Source organism: Rhineura floridana, chromosome 1, assembly GCF_030035675.1.
Source record: "Rhineura floridana isolate rRhiFlo1 chromosome 1, rRhiFlo1.hap2, whole genome shotgun sequence".
Lineage (NCBI taxonomy): Eukaryota > Metazoa > Chordata > Lepidosauria > Squamata > Rhineuridae > Rhineura > Rhineura floridana.
Genome location: NC_084480.1, coordinates 289,135,751 through 289,151,517, shown reverse-complemented (window position 1 = coordinate 289,151,517; position 15,767 = coordinate 289,135,751). Strand labels below are relative to the sequence as shown.

At 42.9% G+C, this 15,767-nt stretch overlaps 1 protein-coding gene across 1 annotated transcript; it reads right to left on the bottom strand.

Annotated features, from left to right (window-relative positions):
- Nucleotides 1-2,441: 2,441 nt before the first annotated feature.
- CTHRC1 (collagen triple helix repeat containing 1) lies at nt 2,442-13,287 on the bottom strand. The gene is made up of 4 exons (XM_061604794.1): nt 12,821-13,287; nt 7,458-7,679; nt 5,367-5,583; nt 2,442-2,882 (listed from the first exon to the last, which is right to left on the bottom strand). Exons 1-4 carry the CDS (start codon nt 12,983-12,985, stop codon nt 2,740-2,742), a joined length of 747 nt encoding a protein of 248 aa, XP_061460778.1. The 5' UTR covers nt 12,986-13,287; the 3' UTR covers nt 2,442-2,739.
- Between the last annotated feature and the right edge of the window lie 2,480 nt (nt 13,288-15,767).

Below are 15,767 nucleotides of genomic sequence, written 5' to 3'. Positions count from 1 at the left end.
GGAAGATTGAAGTGTGATCCTATTTTAAAAGAACCAATTGAGGGTAGTTTTTAAATGAGACTTGCTTCCCAACGTGTGCAAGGAATTTCCAGTGTTAAAACTCATTGAAATAAGGGCCGGGCATGATTAATTTGGCATCTGATTGGTCACAGTGCTTAGTAGTAAAGTTTGCATTAGAAAATATAGATAGCCAACTAAGTCATACTCTGAATAGATACTTGACATCAAAGTATTGCAATGGACCTGCTTTGTAGGTGTCATCCACTGATTGTAGAGTTCTGCATGCCCATTATTAAAGATGGTTACTGAATGCTGTAATGGCACATGGAGGATGTGGCACCTAAATAAAATGAATGTATAGGTTAAACAGTCACTTGAAAATAGTTGATGGCCTGTAGTTATAACTTAACTAGTTTATGACCAAGTTCTTTTTAAAAAAAGAAACTAAATGGGTTTTTGGAAGTGTATGTCATATGCAAACTGCTTTTGAAATAAAGGGGAATTTCAGAAGCAGTTTGTGATGAGATATGCACACCAGCAGTACAAAGGGCGGGGGGAGTCTACCCTATGACTTGAAGGAAGCACAAGCCCCTATGACTTGAAGGAACTCTGGATTCTAACTTATGAATTCTTTGGACAAGATACAGCCACTGTAAAGCACCTCCACTCATTTTAAATCTGTGGGGCATTAGAGATAGTTAAAATGGTCAGTGGACAGAAATTCTTGTGTGCCTTCCAGATGCGTTTTATGCTAGTGCAAGACTGGTTCCGTCTAGTGGCCCTGCCTGCTAGGTGGAACATTGTGATAGGGGGAAAAGCTGGTCTGGCTTGTCTGTGAACTGTGGAGCCCTTGCTTCCCCTTCTCTGTGGCAACTTGGGGGGCAGGGAAGCACTCTGACCTAGCTGCTGGTTGCCTTGGAACTGCAGAAGCAAAGGAGAGGAGCACTGGCCAAAGGACGAGAACCACCAATATCTGTTCAAGCAAAAACAGCAGCAAGGGAAGATCAGCCAGGCCTGACCTGGATATAAACACCTGCTTGTAGCTTTACCACTTCATTCTGGCCTTGAAGAACTAAACTGTCTCCACTCCCCTTCCTTTGTGTCTTGCCTTTATAAATTGTAAGCCTGATGGCAGGGCCTCTCTCTCACTTTTTTTAGCTGATGCAAGTTTATGTGAGAGAATTCTTGTCTGAAAAGCAGGATATATCTCCAAACAGAACATAAGCCCCTGTGTGAGGAAAATGCTATGTCTTTTCTAGGATGTGGCATATATTTAGTTTAATATTTTTGGCAGTTTTGTTTACATTTTGTTTTAAATTGGAACAAAATGATGAAAAATTCTGAAAGGTTTTGATTACATTGTAATCTCTTCTTAGTTTCATAACGTAAGATAACCATGAATTATGTGTGATGTATTTACTCTCCCAATTTTACATGCTTCAATTAAAAAGGGGTCCAGAAAACCCATTTTTAATGCCCAAGATTAGAATACTTTACAAATTGATTATGTTAAAGACACTACCTGGCAACCTTGTGCACATATTTCATATTGCTCCCTGAAGATGTCCTCTTATAGAACTTTCTATGAAGATAGTGTACATGCAAAGTTTCATTTGAACATTCTGCCGGAGTGCAATGCTTTTGATATTAAGCTGGTTCTTTGAGATTGTGACTTATGTTTGTACCATTGACTAGTGTGAGATTTATCGGGGCTACTGATTTAGCTTGACCTTCTGTTTTACATAGATCAAAAGTTCCATGTATTTTCCCAGTTTCCACAAGCAGAAGTCCTCTGCGAGTAGTCATCCCCACTCACTACAATGGAGATAGTGGTGCTGAATACATAAAGGAATCCATGTGGCATTGCCCTGCCCTTTAAAAGGAAGAGGGAACCCAGTGTACTCAATGCTCATGAGAGCTCCTAAGCCTGAAGTAGTAATTTTCTAGAATAGAGGTTCCCAACTGGTCCATGGACCACCAGTGTTCCATGAACTTAATTCAGGTGGCCTGTAGCATGTCTGTAATTGGTATCATTGATGTATTCAGCATTGTTAAAGACATAAGTAAAAATTATAGATCATTTAGTACAGCACAGTACAATTACTGCAACAGGCAGAAAAATAATTAAGTGGTCTGTCAAGACCCTCAGCAATTTTCAAGTGGTCCCTGGAGAAAAATGTTTTGAGAACCACTTTTCTAGAAAACAATCAGAATTCAACTATAATTGATTGTGCTGTCATTTGCATCAGCATTCTGTCATTCAACACAAAATTCATTCAAATCTGTTTTGTTTACAGTAGGAAAAGTGGGTCTTCTCCCATCCTCCACCTTTCATTACAAAGGTGGTGAGATTTAAAGTAAAGCCACACTTACTTGTGGTGGTAAGTATATGTCTAAGCAGAAGCTGTTTGCTAATAAAATCTAGATTCCTTTCCTTTGGCTATTTCTAAAAGATTGTCTTTATTAACAAATGTAAGAATAGTACCGTTTTTACAAAAGTAGTACATAAAATCAGATTGCTGCTTCAGAATCTATATACCAAAAATTGTAGCAACCCATGCAAGGGCTATTTTTTTAAAAGTATAGAAATCAACTGGTTACAGAGTATTTTCTGTAAAACAAGTTTGTGCGTTATGGTCAAGGGCTTCTATATATAGAAAACTAGATTTCAAGGATGGGGTTACTATATAAGGCATGAAATATAAGTGGTTGGTGGTGGTGGGAGTCATTGGAAGACCTCTATTTAGGCAATTCTTCTATAATGATGCGAGAGACTGAGTTCCATCCAGTTGAAGCATCTCCAGGTGGGTAATCTGAGCACGTACCAACCCAAACAGCAATATCCACCAGTCCAGCACTGATTCCTTCACATAGTCCTTCCACTGTTTTAAAGACAAAACACATAGCAGTTTCACCCAAAATCATCTGTAACAAACCTCAAAAGGTGTTTAGAATTGCAGAGGATAGAAAAGGGGGAAGTAAGGACCTCTTTAATAGTAGAGGCCCCCCCCAAAGAAAATGGGTGACCAGAATGACCTACAGAAGGGCAGGAAACCTGTCACTCTCCAAATGCTGTAGGAGTCCATCATCTCTCTCCATTAATCATACTGGCTGGGTGCTGATGAGAACTGCAGTTCAACAACATTTGGAAGGCCACAGGTTCCACCCTTGCAACAATAGGCCAAGGGCTGGCAGGGCAGCAGGGAGCACTCAGTATGTACTCGTCTCCTCTGCGTGCCTGGAATGAAAGAAGATTGACAGGCATGCGGGAGAGAGCCTTTTCAATTGTGGTGCCCAGACTTTGGAATTCCCTGCCCCAAGAAGCCCGCTTTGCTCCCTCCCTGATGGTCTTCCGGAAACGTTTAATAACTGCTTTGTTCCGGAGAGCCTTTGGTTGGGACTGACGGGTCAGCCTGGCACTGTTCAAAGTTTTTTATCTTTTATTTTTATCTTTTAAGTTCTTTTATTCTCACTCTCTTATATGTGTATGCATGTATGTATGTTTGTATGTGTATGGATAATGCATTTTATGTATTTGTGTATTTTAATAAATTGTTTTAAATTTTTAAATTGTGTTTTAAATTGTTTTTAAAAGATGTGTTTTTAAATTTGTATATTTGTTTTAATGTTTTTAGTTACTGTAAACCGCCCAGAGAGCTTCGGCTATGGGACGGTATATAAGTACAATAAATAAATAGTATTTTATGCATTTTAATTTACCGTAATGTTTTGTTTTTTTATTGTGTATTTTATTATATATGTGTTCTATTTTATTGTAGCCGCCCTGAGTGCCCTATTGTAGGGTAGAAGGGCGGGATAGAAATATTTTAAGTAAATAAATAAAAATAAATATGTACACTTTCGGCTTGCCAGGACTTGAAGGTGGGATGGCTGAAGAGGAGCAAACTACTCTGGCATCCATGTGGTCACTTCGCCTAGTAGCCAAAGGGGCAGCAGATCATATACCTGCAATTGCTCCCTTCTATTGCTTTGCTAGCTAAGAGTGCACAGCCGTGGGACCTCAGAGGGAAGACAAGAAAGAGGTCCCTTCCACCTTACCTCCCTCTTCTATCCCCTGCACAAGTTACTTGCAAGTTCCCACTTGCTATCTGTATTTTTAAACCTTTACACATTGTTTAAATGTAAAGTAACCCTTTAAATTTTTATTGAAAACATTTATAAAATGTTATTTAAAAAAAACTATGTTGTGTATATAAAATAGTACAATCATATCAATAATATACAAATAAAACCAGCAGAATTTAAAAACAAATATACATAAATTATGTCCGTACAGGCTTTCTGAAATAAAAGTTTGTAGCAGACTTCTAAAACAGGGTAACAAAGATGCATGCCTAATATTAGTAGACAGGGAGTTCCAAACACAGGCATCTTTAAAAAGAGGAGGGTGATTCACTATGATTTGGGGAAAAATGGCATCACTCTTGGATTTTGTTTTTGTTCCTTTGATTTAAAAAAACCCCATCCAACTCACTTCATCAGCTCTTGAAAGCTGTCAACAAAATCAATATTCTGTGAGAAAGTGCTCATTTTAATAGAAATGTTTTAACAGTGTTTAGTTGTTGTCTAGAGACCCTCTGTGGCACAGAGTGGTAAGTGGCGGTAATGCAGCTGAAAGCTCTGCTCACGGTTGGAGTTCGATTCCAACAGAAAGAGGAAATCAAATCTCCGGCAAAAGGGGTCGAGGTCCACTCAGCCTTCCATCCATCTGTGGTCGGTAAAATGAGTACCCGGCATATGCTGGGGGGTAAAGAAAGTCTGCCTAGTAAACGTCGCAAGACGTCACCCTAAGAGTCAGAAACAACTCGCACTATAAGTGCGGGGACACCTTTACTTTTAGTTATTGGCTTATGCTTCTAGGGTTTTGTATCAGAGCAAATTTAAAAGATAATAATCAGGTTAGTTTCTGACCCTTGCATATTGGAGTCAGTCTTTCTCTGTTACAGCATCCCAAAAGGCATAGCAGGGAGGAAGCTGAATGGATCAGCTATCACTAGCATCATGCTGAGTTGCTGTAGGGCAACAACCGTAGCTTCTACTTTCCATCTATCTACCTTCCAGATGAAGAGCTACTAGCTGGCATCTAGAGTTAGGGTCTAGAAGCTGCATGTATACTATATAGTTTCTTAGCCTTAGAACTAGGGGGTTGAAGGCTGGAGGGGGGGGCTGTAATCTGTCTGATATTAAAGATCCAACAGTTCTTTACCACTAGAAAGGAAAATCAGGACATACCTTATCACTAACATTTTTACTTGCTGCTGGTGACCAGGCAAGTGACACAGTCTGCACTGCACATATTTACTGTGAAATTCTTGTTGTTCTCACAATATGATCTTCATACATACCTGAAGAAGTACGGTGTATGTTAATGGTGGAATTTAATTCTGGACTTCCTTGATCTAAATAAATTATAGCTTCAATAGGAAGTGGCCCAGAACATTCAGCTCCATTAAATGTAAAATACCATCGCTGACAACAGGCATTTTTGCATTTAAGTCGCAGTGATCCACTGAAGAGGACCCTTAAAGCACTGTTGGTGCGCATCTTTGTGAATGTACATTCCTATTAGAAAACAAGAACAAGTTGTGTGTTGAAGCTGTTGATCATTTGTTTACTTATTATTTTAGAAGAAGCTGTTGAATTTTTAGCCTGGCACCACACACTGGCTCATCTTCGCTGTGTGGGAGTTTGCATGTGTGTGTATGCATGCGTGCACACCCACGCGCACACACACACACATTTTCAACTGATCCATGACACAAATCTCTAAAGTGAATTTCAAATGAGAGAGAGTTCAGATCCTGTATGGTATTGTGCAGGGCAGGAGTAACCAACATGGGACTACAACTCCCATCATCCTTGACTTGATGGTTGGGGCTGATGGAAGTTAGAGCCCAACAACATCTGGAGGGCCACAGGTTGCTCATCCCTACTATAACAGATATCATTTACTTCTTACTCGGTGGCCTTTCCAGGTACCCCCAGATAGATGCACGCATCTGGAAACTGGCACATTGAAAGCTTCTGGAAACAGCAATTATGCCAAACTGGATTTGCCATTCCATGATGGCTAGGATCTTAGAACACACTGGACATCCTCTTCAAAAGGTCCAGCTCCACATGGATCTCCCATACAGGAGTGAATGCAAAAATCATGGTACAATGAAAGGAAATAATATAAGACTCCCCTTGTTTGTTTGAACAGTATTTGTAATTAAGCAGTAGTCCTTTATGGTATCACTTAGGCAAAGTGAAGCAAGGAGTGCATTGCTAATCATTTGTTACCTGGTCATAGGCAAATAGGAAGCTGCCTTATACAGAATTAGACTAGCTACATATTGTCTACATCACTGGTCCTCAGCTGGTAGCATGGGACCTTAAGTAGTGGGTCTCCAAATCAGAGCTTGGAAAAGTTACTTTTTTGAACTACAAATCCCATCAGCCCAATCCAGTGGCCATGCTGGCTGGGGCTGATAGGAGTTGTAGTTTAAAAAAGTAACTTTTCTAAGCTCTGCTCCAAATGCATGTCTGGGCAAAAGGTGGGTCCTGGGTCTGCACAGGTTGAAGACAACTGGTCTACACTGACTGCCAGCAGTTCTTCAGGGTTTGAAGATGTCAGGGATTGAACCCAGGACCATTTGCATTCAAAGCATGTGGTCTATCTCTGGGTATTGGCCCTATCTTGGATGACAGTGACTATACATAGTTTTAGTGAAAATAACTCAGGGTATAAAAGTGCATGCCATGATGAAATGCAGTTTTCATGGTGATGAATAATTTTGAAATCAGAACAATTAGCAGCACTCTCTTAACTAAAAGTATTATTGAAGAAAGAATCATTAACCTATTATATTCTCTAGAAAAGACAATAATGCTGGGAAAAACAGAAGGGAGTAGAAAAAGAGGAAAACCAAACAAGCAATGGATTGATTCCATAAAGGAAGCCACAGACCTGAACTTACAAGATCTGAACAGGGTGGTTTATAACAGATGCTATTAGAGGTTGCTGATTCATAGGGTCGCCATAAGTCATGATTGACTTGAAGGCACATAACAACACTATTAATCACTGACAAGGGCATTTGCCTCACAAAAGCTTATGCCATAAGTTTGTAGGTCTTGAAAGTGCCACACATTCCTTGTTATTTCTTTCAGAGTTAGACAAATTGAGTCCCTTCTCTTCCAGGTATCCTCTGTATCAGAATGCTCTAGATTTTCCCATTTAAATCCTAATACCGTGGCTTCTTCAGGACTATTCTTGTCAACTATTTGAGATATCGCAGTAGTACCCCATAAGTACTGTTACTGTTGACTGTAGCAGGTCCTGGCTGCTAGGATTAGCCAAAGCAAAGCAAAAAGGAAGGGTTTCTCACCCCACCTTTGTATTCTCACCCATTACATTTGTTGTATTATATTATAAATACAATCGTACTTACTGCAATTTTTCCAAGGTCTATGCCATAATTCAGAGCACTCCAGGAACATTGTTTGTAGTTGGGTGTCCAAGACTCCTCAAAGCTTTCTCGCATACATTCTCCTTTTTCTCCCTTTAGCCCATCTCGACCTGGGATCCCAGGTGTTCCAGGAATTCCATTGACACCAGGGTTTCCATCTCTTCCAGGAATGCCGCTAGGTCCTTGTAAACACATCCCATTATACTGAAAAATCAAATTATTCAGATTAGATTAGTTCAGATTAAGATAGATAGATGATAGATAGATGATAGATGATAGATAGATAGATAATTATACAGCCACAAGAGTGGCTGTATACTATAGCCACCATGGATTTGTTGCATTTTGCAATGTTAAATTGAAAATACCTCCATGCCATTCTTCTGCTTCCCATAAACTCATTTCAAAACAAAACCTTACAAAACCTATAGTCCTGAACTCTGAGACGCTTGCTTAAAAACGCTCTAACTGTTCATGAAGATATACAAAACACTCAGAAAATCAAGAGTTCAAAGTGTAAAACAAGAGGAAAAAATCCAGATCGCTTTTGGACTTTTCTCTGTCAGTAATCTCATAATTTATTGAAATTAATTAAAAACCAATCATGTTCACAGAGTACCTGTAATCCTATTACTGACCTTGCCCCATACTCTGACCTTTATCAGATAAAGGTTTCATGTGGATGTGGCCAGAAGCCGGGTTTACATTTGGGTGGGAGACTACATGTGTCTGCTGTAGAATAAAAAGGTTGGGGGAAACCCTGAAAACAATGATACTGTTCACAATAATTTCCTTTTGGAAGGAAAAGGGGCTTTCCTTCTGCCAGGTGCCCACCCACCTAATCTTCTCCCCTCCCTTCTCCATCTCCCCTCTACCTTCCTCCTTACCCCTACCCTTCCTCCCTTTCCCTCCCTCTTACCCCTCCTCCCCCCTCCCTGCCCCTCCCCCAGGTCAGTTTTTCACAGTGTCAGCTCTCAGCTGTAAGACAGTGATAATAACACTAATCTAGCTAGCAGGGCTGCTGCAAAGATTACAAGAAAACATGATGTGAGTTAAATGCTTTGAACACACATAAGTGCCACATAAAATGCCAAGCACTTCTCCTGTTACCAAAGCAGGATTCCTAGCAAGTGAGAGGGAAGAGCTGTCACAAAGAAGTGCTCTACATATAAACTCACCTTTCCTCTTCATCTTTTGGTTGTTAATATGGTGTTACGTGATCAAATTTGTTTTGATACCAATTTTTATTTGATTTTATTTATTATTGCATTTATATCCACCTTTCCTCCAAGGAGCTCAAGGTGGCATGCATGGTTCTCCACCTCTCCATTTGATTCTCACAACACATGCACAACAACCCTGTGAGGTAGGGTAGGCTGAGAGGCAGTGACTCGCCCAAATCACCCAGTGAGCTTCATGGCTGAGTGGGGATTTGAACCCTGATCTCCCAGGTCCCAGTCCGGCATTCTAACCACTTTGCCACACATGCTCTCAGAAAGACTGCTTCTCTCTAAATATCTTACTTACAGAGATGTACATGTATGCAAGTGTCTTATTTTGCTCACTGTACCCTCACTAGGATGTTATGATTGGCAATGGATTTCCATTAGGCACAGTGATATTTAATGTGGTTATCACACATTGGTGTCAGTGGGTTTTTCTCTATACTGTAATATACCGCTTTGTACAGAACAGATGTGTGAAACAGCCACAGGTAGTATAAAACTCCCTCTGCTCCAAACTGTGTAGTGGGCATTGGAACTGCATTCTGTACCCATCTGCTCTCAAGCTGAATGAGATTTGGAATAAATGGGCCTACTCAATGTTGGTTGTGGGTTTTGATTGCTGTCAGTTTCAGTTCCACCTGCTTCTTCATGCTCTATTTTTGTTTTGTTTTATAATCTCTCTGCTCAAAAATTGATAGTATTATGCTAGCCAGCTAAAATTTGGTGCAAAATCTAGTACTAACCAGCTAAAAACAATAGGACATGTCAGTCAAACTTTGCTTTAATACAAAAGAACAAAGTGCCCACATCAACTAGATAACAATATTACTGTCAGTGGCAAGGGGAGCATGTCTCCACTTATCTCAAGAATAGAATTTTATTTTAGAAAATATGGGGGAAGGGAAATACCATAATTTCCATTTCTGAAATAGCAAAAGAAGAGCTTATAAGACAAGTGTAGAAAAAAGACCAGTTACCCCTAAGGGAGAGTGGCTCATCCAATACCTTGAGCATTTGTGTAGTGCAGTGGTTCAACTGTAACCATTAGAGGAGGAGTGGGTAAACTTGTGGCCCTCCAGATGCTGTTGGACTCAAACTCACATCATTGACCACTGGCCATAATGGCTGATGCTGTTGGGAGTTGGTGTCCAACCACATCTGGAGGGCCTTCAATAGAGTACTGGACTCAGCATGAAGCTCACCAGGGCCAGTCACCATGTCTCAGTCTAATCTACTTCATGGGGTTGTCCAGAGGATAAAAGACAATGAGAACTATGTACCCCACTTGGAACTCCTTGGAGAAAAGTGGAATATCAATATTACTACTAATAAATCAGTTTCTAGACCAAGGATTTCCCCTCCCTCTCCAATAATTAATCACAGCACATTTGAGGTTTTGCATCTTTTCTCAGATTAAAACAGTGTTTAACATGCTCAAAGTCTGTACAATAAAACACAGTGTTATTTTGCTCTGTTTGGTCTTATTTTCAAGTGTTAGTTGCTAGCTATGTGCATCTCTTCAAACTGACAGTATAGATGAGCTCTGTCAATTTTTATCTATGACTTTTTGCTCCACCAAATCGTAAACCAAAAGCGGCAGTGTTCATTATATTTTGTTGTTGCAAAGGAACCATTTCTCCCTCTCTCTCTCTCTCTCTCTCTTACTTAGACATTGCTCCCCCAAATGGACATATAACCAGGAGTAGAGACTGTGGTGAGTGTAGCCACAGCCTACCAAGAACAGCTCTGCTGATGTGTCCACCGTGGAAATGAATGGCTTGAGTGAGGAAGAATGTTTTAAGAAACCCACTAACCATTTCCCTGGATGTTCATACACAGTGAGTAATAACAAAGAGCAGAGGAGATCAATCAGATTAGTCATCTGCTGCTGCCAGAGTGTCCCACCACAGCAGATTACACAGCTGTCTCTTTTCCAACACTGCAGCTGTGGGTATTACTTTAGCAGAGAGAGAGAGACCTCAGGTTGTAACAATGAGCACGGCACAACTGCAGCCTGCAAGGTTCCTTTAAATAAAATAGAACTGGACTGCCTTCAAGTCGATTCTGACTTATGGCGACCCTATGAATAGTGTTTTCATGGTAAGCGGTATTCAGAGGTGGTTTACTATTGCCTTCCTCTGAGGCTGAGAGGCAGCGACTGGCCCAAGGTCACCCAGTGAGCTTCATGGCTATGTGGGGATTCAAACCCTGGTCTCCCAGATTGTAGTCCAACACCTTAACCACTACACCACACTGGCTCTCTCCTTTAAACAAGTCAGGCCTTATTTAACCATGATGCCAGGTGAACAAGAAGGATTTACCTGTGTGGTGTATGCTGCATATGCCTGGCATCTAATTTAAGACCGACTCTTAGCCGCTATGCTTGCCAACATTAGCTTCACACACCTGTATGCTAGGTTATGGCTTGCCCTGGCACACTATTAATTTATTTTCTTACATTTATATACCCCCTTTCTTCCATCACGGAATCCAAGGTAGTGTACACACATGCTCTCCAAAAAGCCACCTCTCTAGGCACTGGCCAGACCCAGACTTGCTTAACCTTGTGGGCCTTTGGATCTCACATGGATGTGCAGGCCTTGGCAATCCAGTTTAAATGAGAAACAGAGCATATGCATTGGAAAATTCTTCTTGCTGCACACCATCATATTAAATTTGGTCTTAGAGGAATTCAGCATTCAGAATGGGACAAACGAACTAAGTGGAAGGCACATCACACAAATTCTCATCTTCCATCTTCCATCTGGAAACCTATGTCCTCACTGTGTGAGGCTGTGTGGATCCAGAATTGGCCTCCACAGTCACTTACGGACCCACTGTTAAATACCTTATCTTGGAAGACAATCTTACTTGGCCATGAGCGATCACCAATGAAATGAATGGTAGGTAAGCTTTCAAGATTGACCTAGTAGAATTCTGGGTTTAGTTTTCTTGCACACAGTTGGATTTTTAATGCTTCCTGGGGGAGTAGTTGCTCAGGGTCACTCAGGATCATAGATCCTTTACTTTTTTGGGAGCAGAGTCCCTATGTACAAGCTGATCAGCATGAAAGGGGAGCATGTTAGCAAATGAGAAGAGTATTCTTACTTGGCTAACAAAATACCTCCTTGCCCTTTCGTGTTGATTGGAGCTAGAGTGAAAGGAGGTGAGTCAATCACTGAGAAGACATCCCTCACCTTTCATGCTGATTGGCTCCTGGGGTAAGTGAGAAGTGAACTTCATGGCAAAGTACCTTGGTGTCCCAAGTCCTAGTCCCGCACTTGGCTTCATTTCAGAATTCTTAAACTAAAAAGGTTTCTGGTGACATTTAGCCCCCAGAGCAGCCTTTCCCAACCAGTGTGCCTCCAGATGTTGTTGGACCACAATTCCCATCTTTCCTGACCATTGGTAATGCTGGCTGAGGCTGATGGGAGTTGTGGTCCAACAACATCTGGAGGCACACTGGTTGGGAAAGGCTGCCCCTGAGAGAGAGAGAGATTTGGGGTGGGCAACCTATGCACACAGCAGTTTTATTCTGGTTCTATAATTCTGTAATTGCAGAAGAGATGGTGGATTCTGGGGGCATGGTGTGACTATCATGGAGGGACCCTGCACTTCTGATTTTGCCAGGACACTACTGATCCCTGTTTATTGTTACCCTGTTCCCTCCCCAACTCTTTTTTCCTTTTGTATTGTGTCTGACAGATTTTTTATCTTAATTAGCACCTCCAAAATATTAGGGTCTTTGATAATTGTTGTTCTTATTTCCCTGCATGTAGTTTGTAGCTAGTGTGGGGCACTGTTGGGAGACCAGGGCTCAAGTCCCCACTCAGCTATGAAGCTCGCCGGTTGACCTTGGGCACGCCAGTCTCTCAGGCTGACCTATCTCACCGGGGTGTGAGGATGATGAAATGGAGACTGGCGAGAACTGTGTAGGTTGCCTTGAGCTCCTTGATGGAAAGGTGGGATATAATGCACAGAAGCTCTCCTTGCGGGGCAGGCAATGTCCCCCAGGGCGCCCTTTCAGGTCCGCTGGTTGGCTTCAGCGAGGGTCTTTTTGCATATCCCTCCCTCTCCGCGGCGCGCGCCCTCTGTCCCTCCCGCCTCTTGCCCACTCACCAAGTCCAGCACCTCCCGCTGGCGAAGCGCCTTCTGCTTGCCTTTGGGGTTCTCCGTCATTCCGGGTGGCGGGGCGGCCGCCAGCAGCAGCAGCAGCAGCAGGAACGCCGCAGCCGGCGAAGGCGGAGAGGGCAGCACGGCGGCGGCGGGCGGCAGGCGCTTCATGGCCGGCAACCGCTGGCGGTTGTGAACCTGGAGGCAGAGGAGCGCGGATGAATTGCGCAGTGTCTGCCGCGCTCACAAGCGAGCCTTTCACTGCCTCAGCCCCTGCTCTCTCCCAAGGGACGGCCGGGAATGCGCAGCCTACAGCGCTCTCCTGCAGCCGCGGCCGCCGCCGGGCCGGCAAACGGCCAAGCAGAGAAACGGGAGAGGGAGAAGGCGGGGGTCTCCCCCACCCTAATTCTGCGGGAGGCAGAGAAAGAGTCAGTGGGGCACAGCAGCGGGGGATGGGGGCGGTCTACAGCTAGGGAATGAATGTGCGAACTTCTCCATCCCTAAAGCGGTAGCGCCTCCCCGGTTCCGCCGGAGAATTGCCACTTGGGGGCGCAAGGTTCAGCTGACCCTCCCGTCCTTCTCGCTCCTTTACCTCTAGAGCCGGCTGGCTTCTTGGATTAAAGCCAGGCTAGAAAATGCCGCCACTGCTTTGTCTGGAAAGAGGCAGAGAGAGGGTGTGTGTGTGTGTGTGCCAGAGAGTCATGGATACATATAGTCTTATATTTCCAGATTCAACACTCCTTGCTTTCTGGAATGCCTCAGAGAACCCCAGACTCTTTCCATTAACACAGAGGGGAGCCTCACCAGGAGATACTTGCTTAATGCTTACTGATATCCCTGCATTACAAACACATAAAAATTATAAAAGGATGTGGAGAGTTTACACCAGTGGCATTTATACATACACATATGCACACATTACCTTGTGGGTGGTGGTGGTTGGCAGTTGCACAGTGTGATATATGGACCAACAGTGGTGCATTTCTGAAGCACAGGGGCTCATCATGACAACATAGCCATGTTCCCCCACCCTCAAAGGACAGTCCAGAGTCATGCTCCCAAAGAGAGGCCCAAATTCCAGGGCCTATATTGATCCATTTTATACAGGAACATCCCAACAGCAACAGTATATATGGTATAATGCCCAATTACTAGGATCAGGTGACAGTAATAGAAAACGACTTACTTTATGCTTATTTCTTAAATTTTGATTTACAGAATATGGAAATGCAGAAACTTATTTAAGTATCACTTGTTTCGAAACAAAAACAGCATTGCCTCCCTTGTGTAAAGTTCAGCTGCAGTCATAAGCATAGAAGGCAGCTTCATCTTATGGCCCAGTAAGATGGTGGCGGCAGCTGCTCAGAAGTTTAAACCAGGATAACTAGCGTAGGGACCTTAAACTACCTTAGCAGCAAAGGCAGAATCACACTGATAGCTGGAGAAAACAAACGTTAGACGAAGGGAAGTACTTCTTCACACTGCGCATGCTCAAAACTATGGAATGTGTTCCCACAAGATGTAGCAATGGCCACAAACTTAGAAGGCTTTAAAGATGATTAGACAAATTCATGGAGGATAAGGCTTACCAGTGGCTACTAGCCACAGTGACTATTCGCTGTTGGGAAGCAACCAGTTGCCAGGGATCACGGATGGGCAGAATGCTGTTGCTATCATGTCCCGCTTGTGGGTTTCCCATAGGCAACTGGCTAACCGCTGTGAAAACAGGATTACTAGAATAGATGGGACTTTGGTCTGACCCAACAGGGCTCCTCTTACACTCTTAAAATTAATATAACAGCCAATCCCATAGTGACTCTGACAACCATGCAACAACAATCATCCAATAAGTGTTGCTCACTGACATCCCTGCACTAACCATGCCTACAGGCCCAGCTCCGGAGGTGGCAAGGCAAGTTGCCCAGAGTGGACCTTCCACCACTTACTAGTTGTTAGGGGTGTGCTGCAGCAAAGAGCAAAACTCCAGGCCTGCAAAGGCACATGCACTGGCTGGCCTTAGCTGCACTGCATGTATGGTTGGGTAAAGACTGGCACGAAGCTTCTGTGAGTTCAAATCCCCGCTCGTGTCTCCTGGGTGTAAAAGTCCAGCTAAAGATCACCCCCACAGTGAGTGGCTCAGGGGTTATATGCCCTGCCACCTGTGCAGCTGTGGGCAAGCTGCATAGTCCCAAGGAGCCCAGTTGCCCCCCAGCTGGCAGTTGCGGACAAGGAAGGGGCTGGCTTGTGCACCTGTGGCAAGCTGAGCAGGCCTTAGCCAGCTGGGGAGGACCAGCCTCAGAGGGAGGCAATGGTAAACCCCCTCTGAATACTGAAGTCCCTATTCATAGGGTCGCCATAAGTTGGGATCAACTTGAAGGCAGTCCATTTCTATTTCTAAGACTGGAAACTGATTTGATAAAAGTTTATCCTTTATTCATTCAGACACCGGATATTACACAACATAACAGCTTTGGAATGGACATAAGTTGATTGATCATGTTTTGTATACAATTCTTTCATAATCTTGCAAGAGTAAACTGAACTATGCAGATGGAATTATTATTTAATAAGAGCCAGTACCGTTAAACAAAGTTGTTCATGTTGAATATTGGGTTACTATTGGGTGTGTGGAAAGAAGCTGGGGCTGTCTGAACATTTCTCTTTACTTTTGGAAGGATATGCTTACTCAGCAATGATTTTAAAATAAAAGGGAAAGTTTAAAGAGAAATGGGATGTGTATGGTTGCAAATTAAATTTGTGACAGTAAATGTTTTCTTCAACTGCATTTACTTCTATATAAATAAAAATGTAAGCCCTGAATCCGTCACACTGCAGTTCGTAGCCCAGCTGACAGGTGGTGCTGGGAACTATCTTGCAGCAGTGGAGGGGAGAGGAGGCAGCTGGAAGCAGCTCAGGAAAGCCATGGAGGAACATCCTGAAAGGCAGGTCTAAA

Bases quoted from the DNA above. Each gene is read 5' to 3' on its own strand.
- CTHRC1 (XM_061604794.1), bottom strand. From the start codon at position 12,985: ATGAAGCGCCTGCCGCCCGCCGCCGCCGTGCTGCCCTCTCCGCCTTCG. The intron at 5,584-7,457 runs GTAAGTACGATT...GTTTTCTAATAG, and splicing joins TAGACCTTGGAAAAATTGCA to GAATGTACATTCACAAAGAT. The intron at 2,883-5,366 runs GTATGTATGAAG...TCTTTAAAACAG, and splicing joins CATACACCGTACTTCTTCAG to TGGAAGGACTATGTGAAGGA.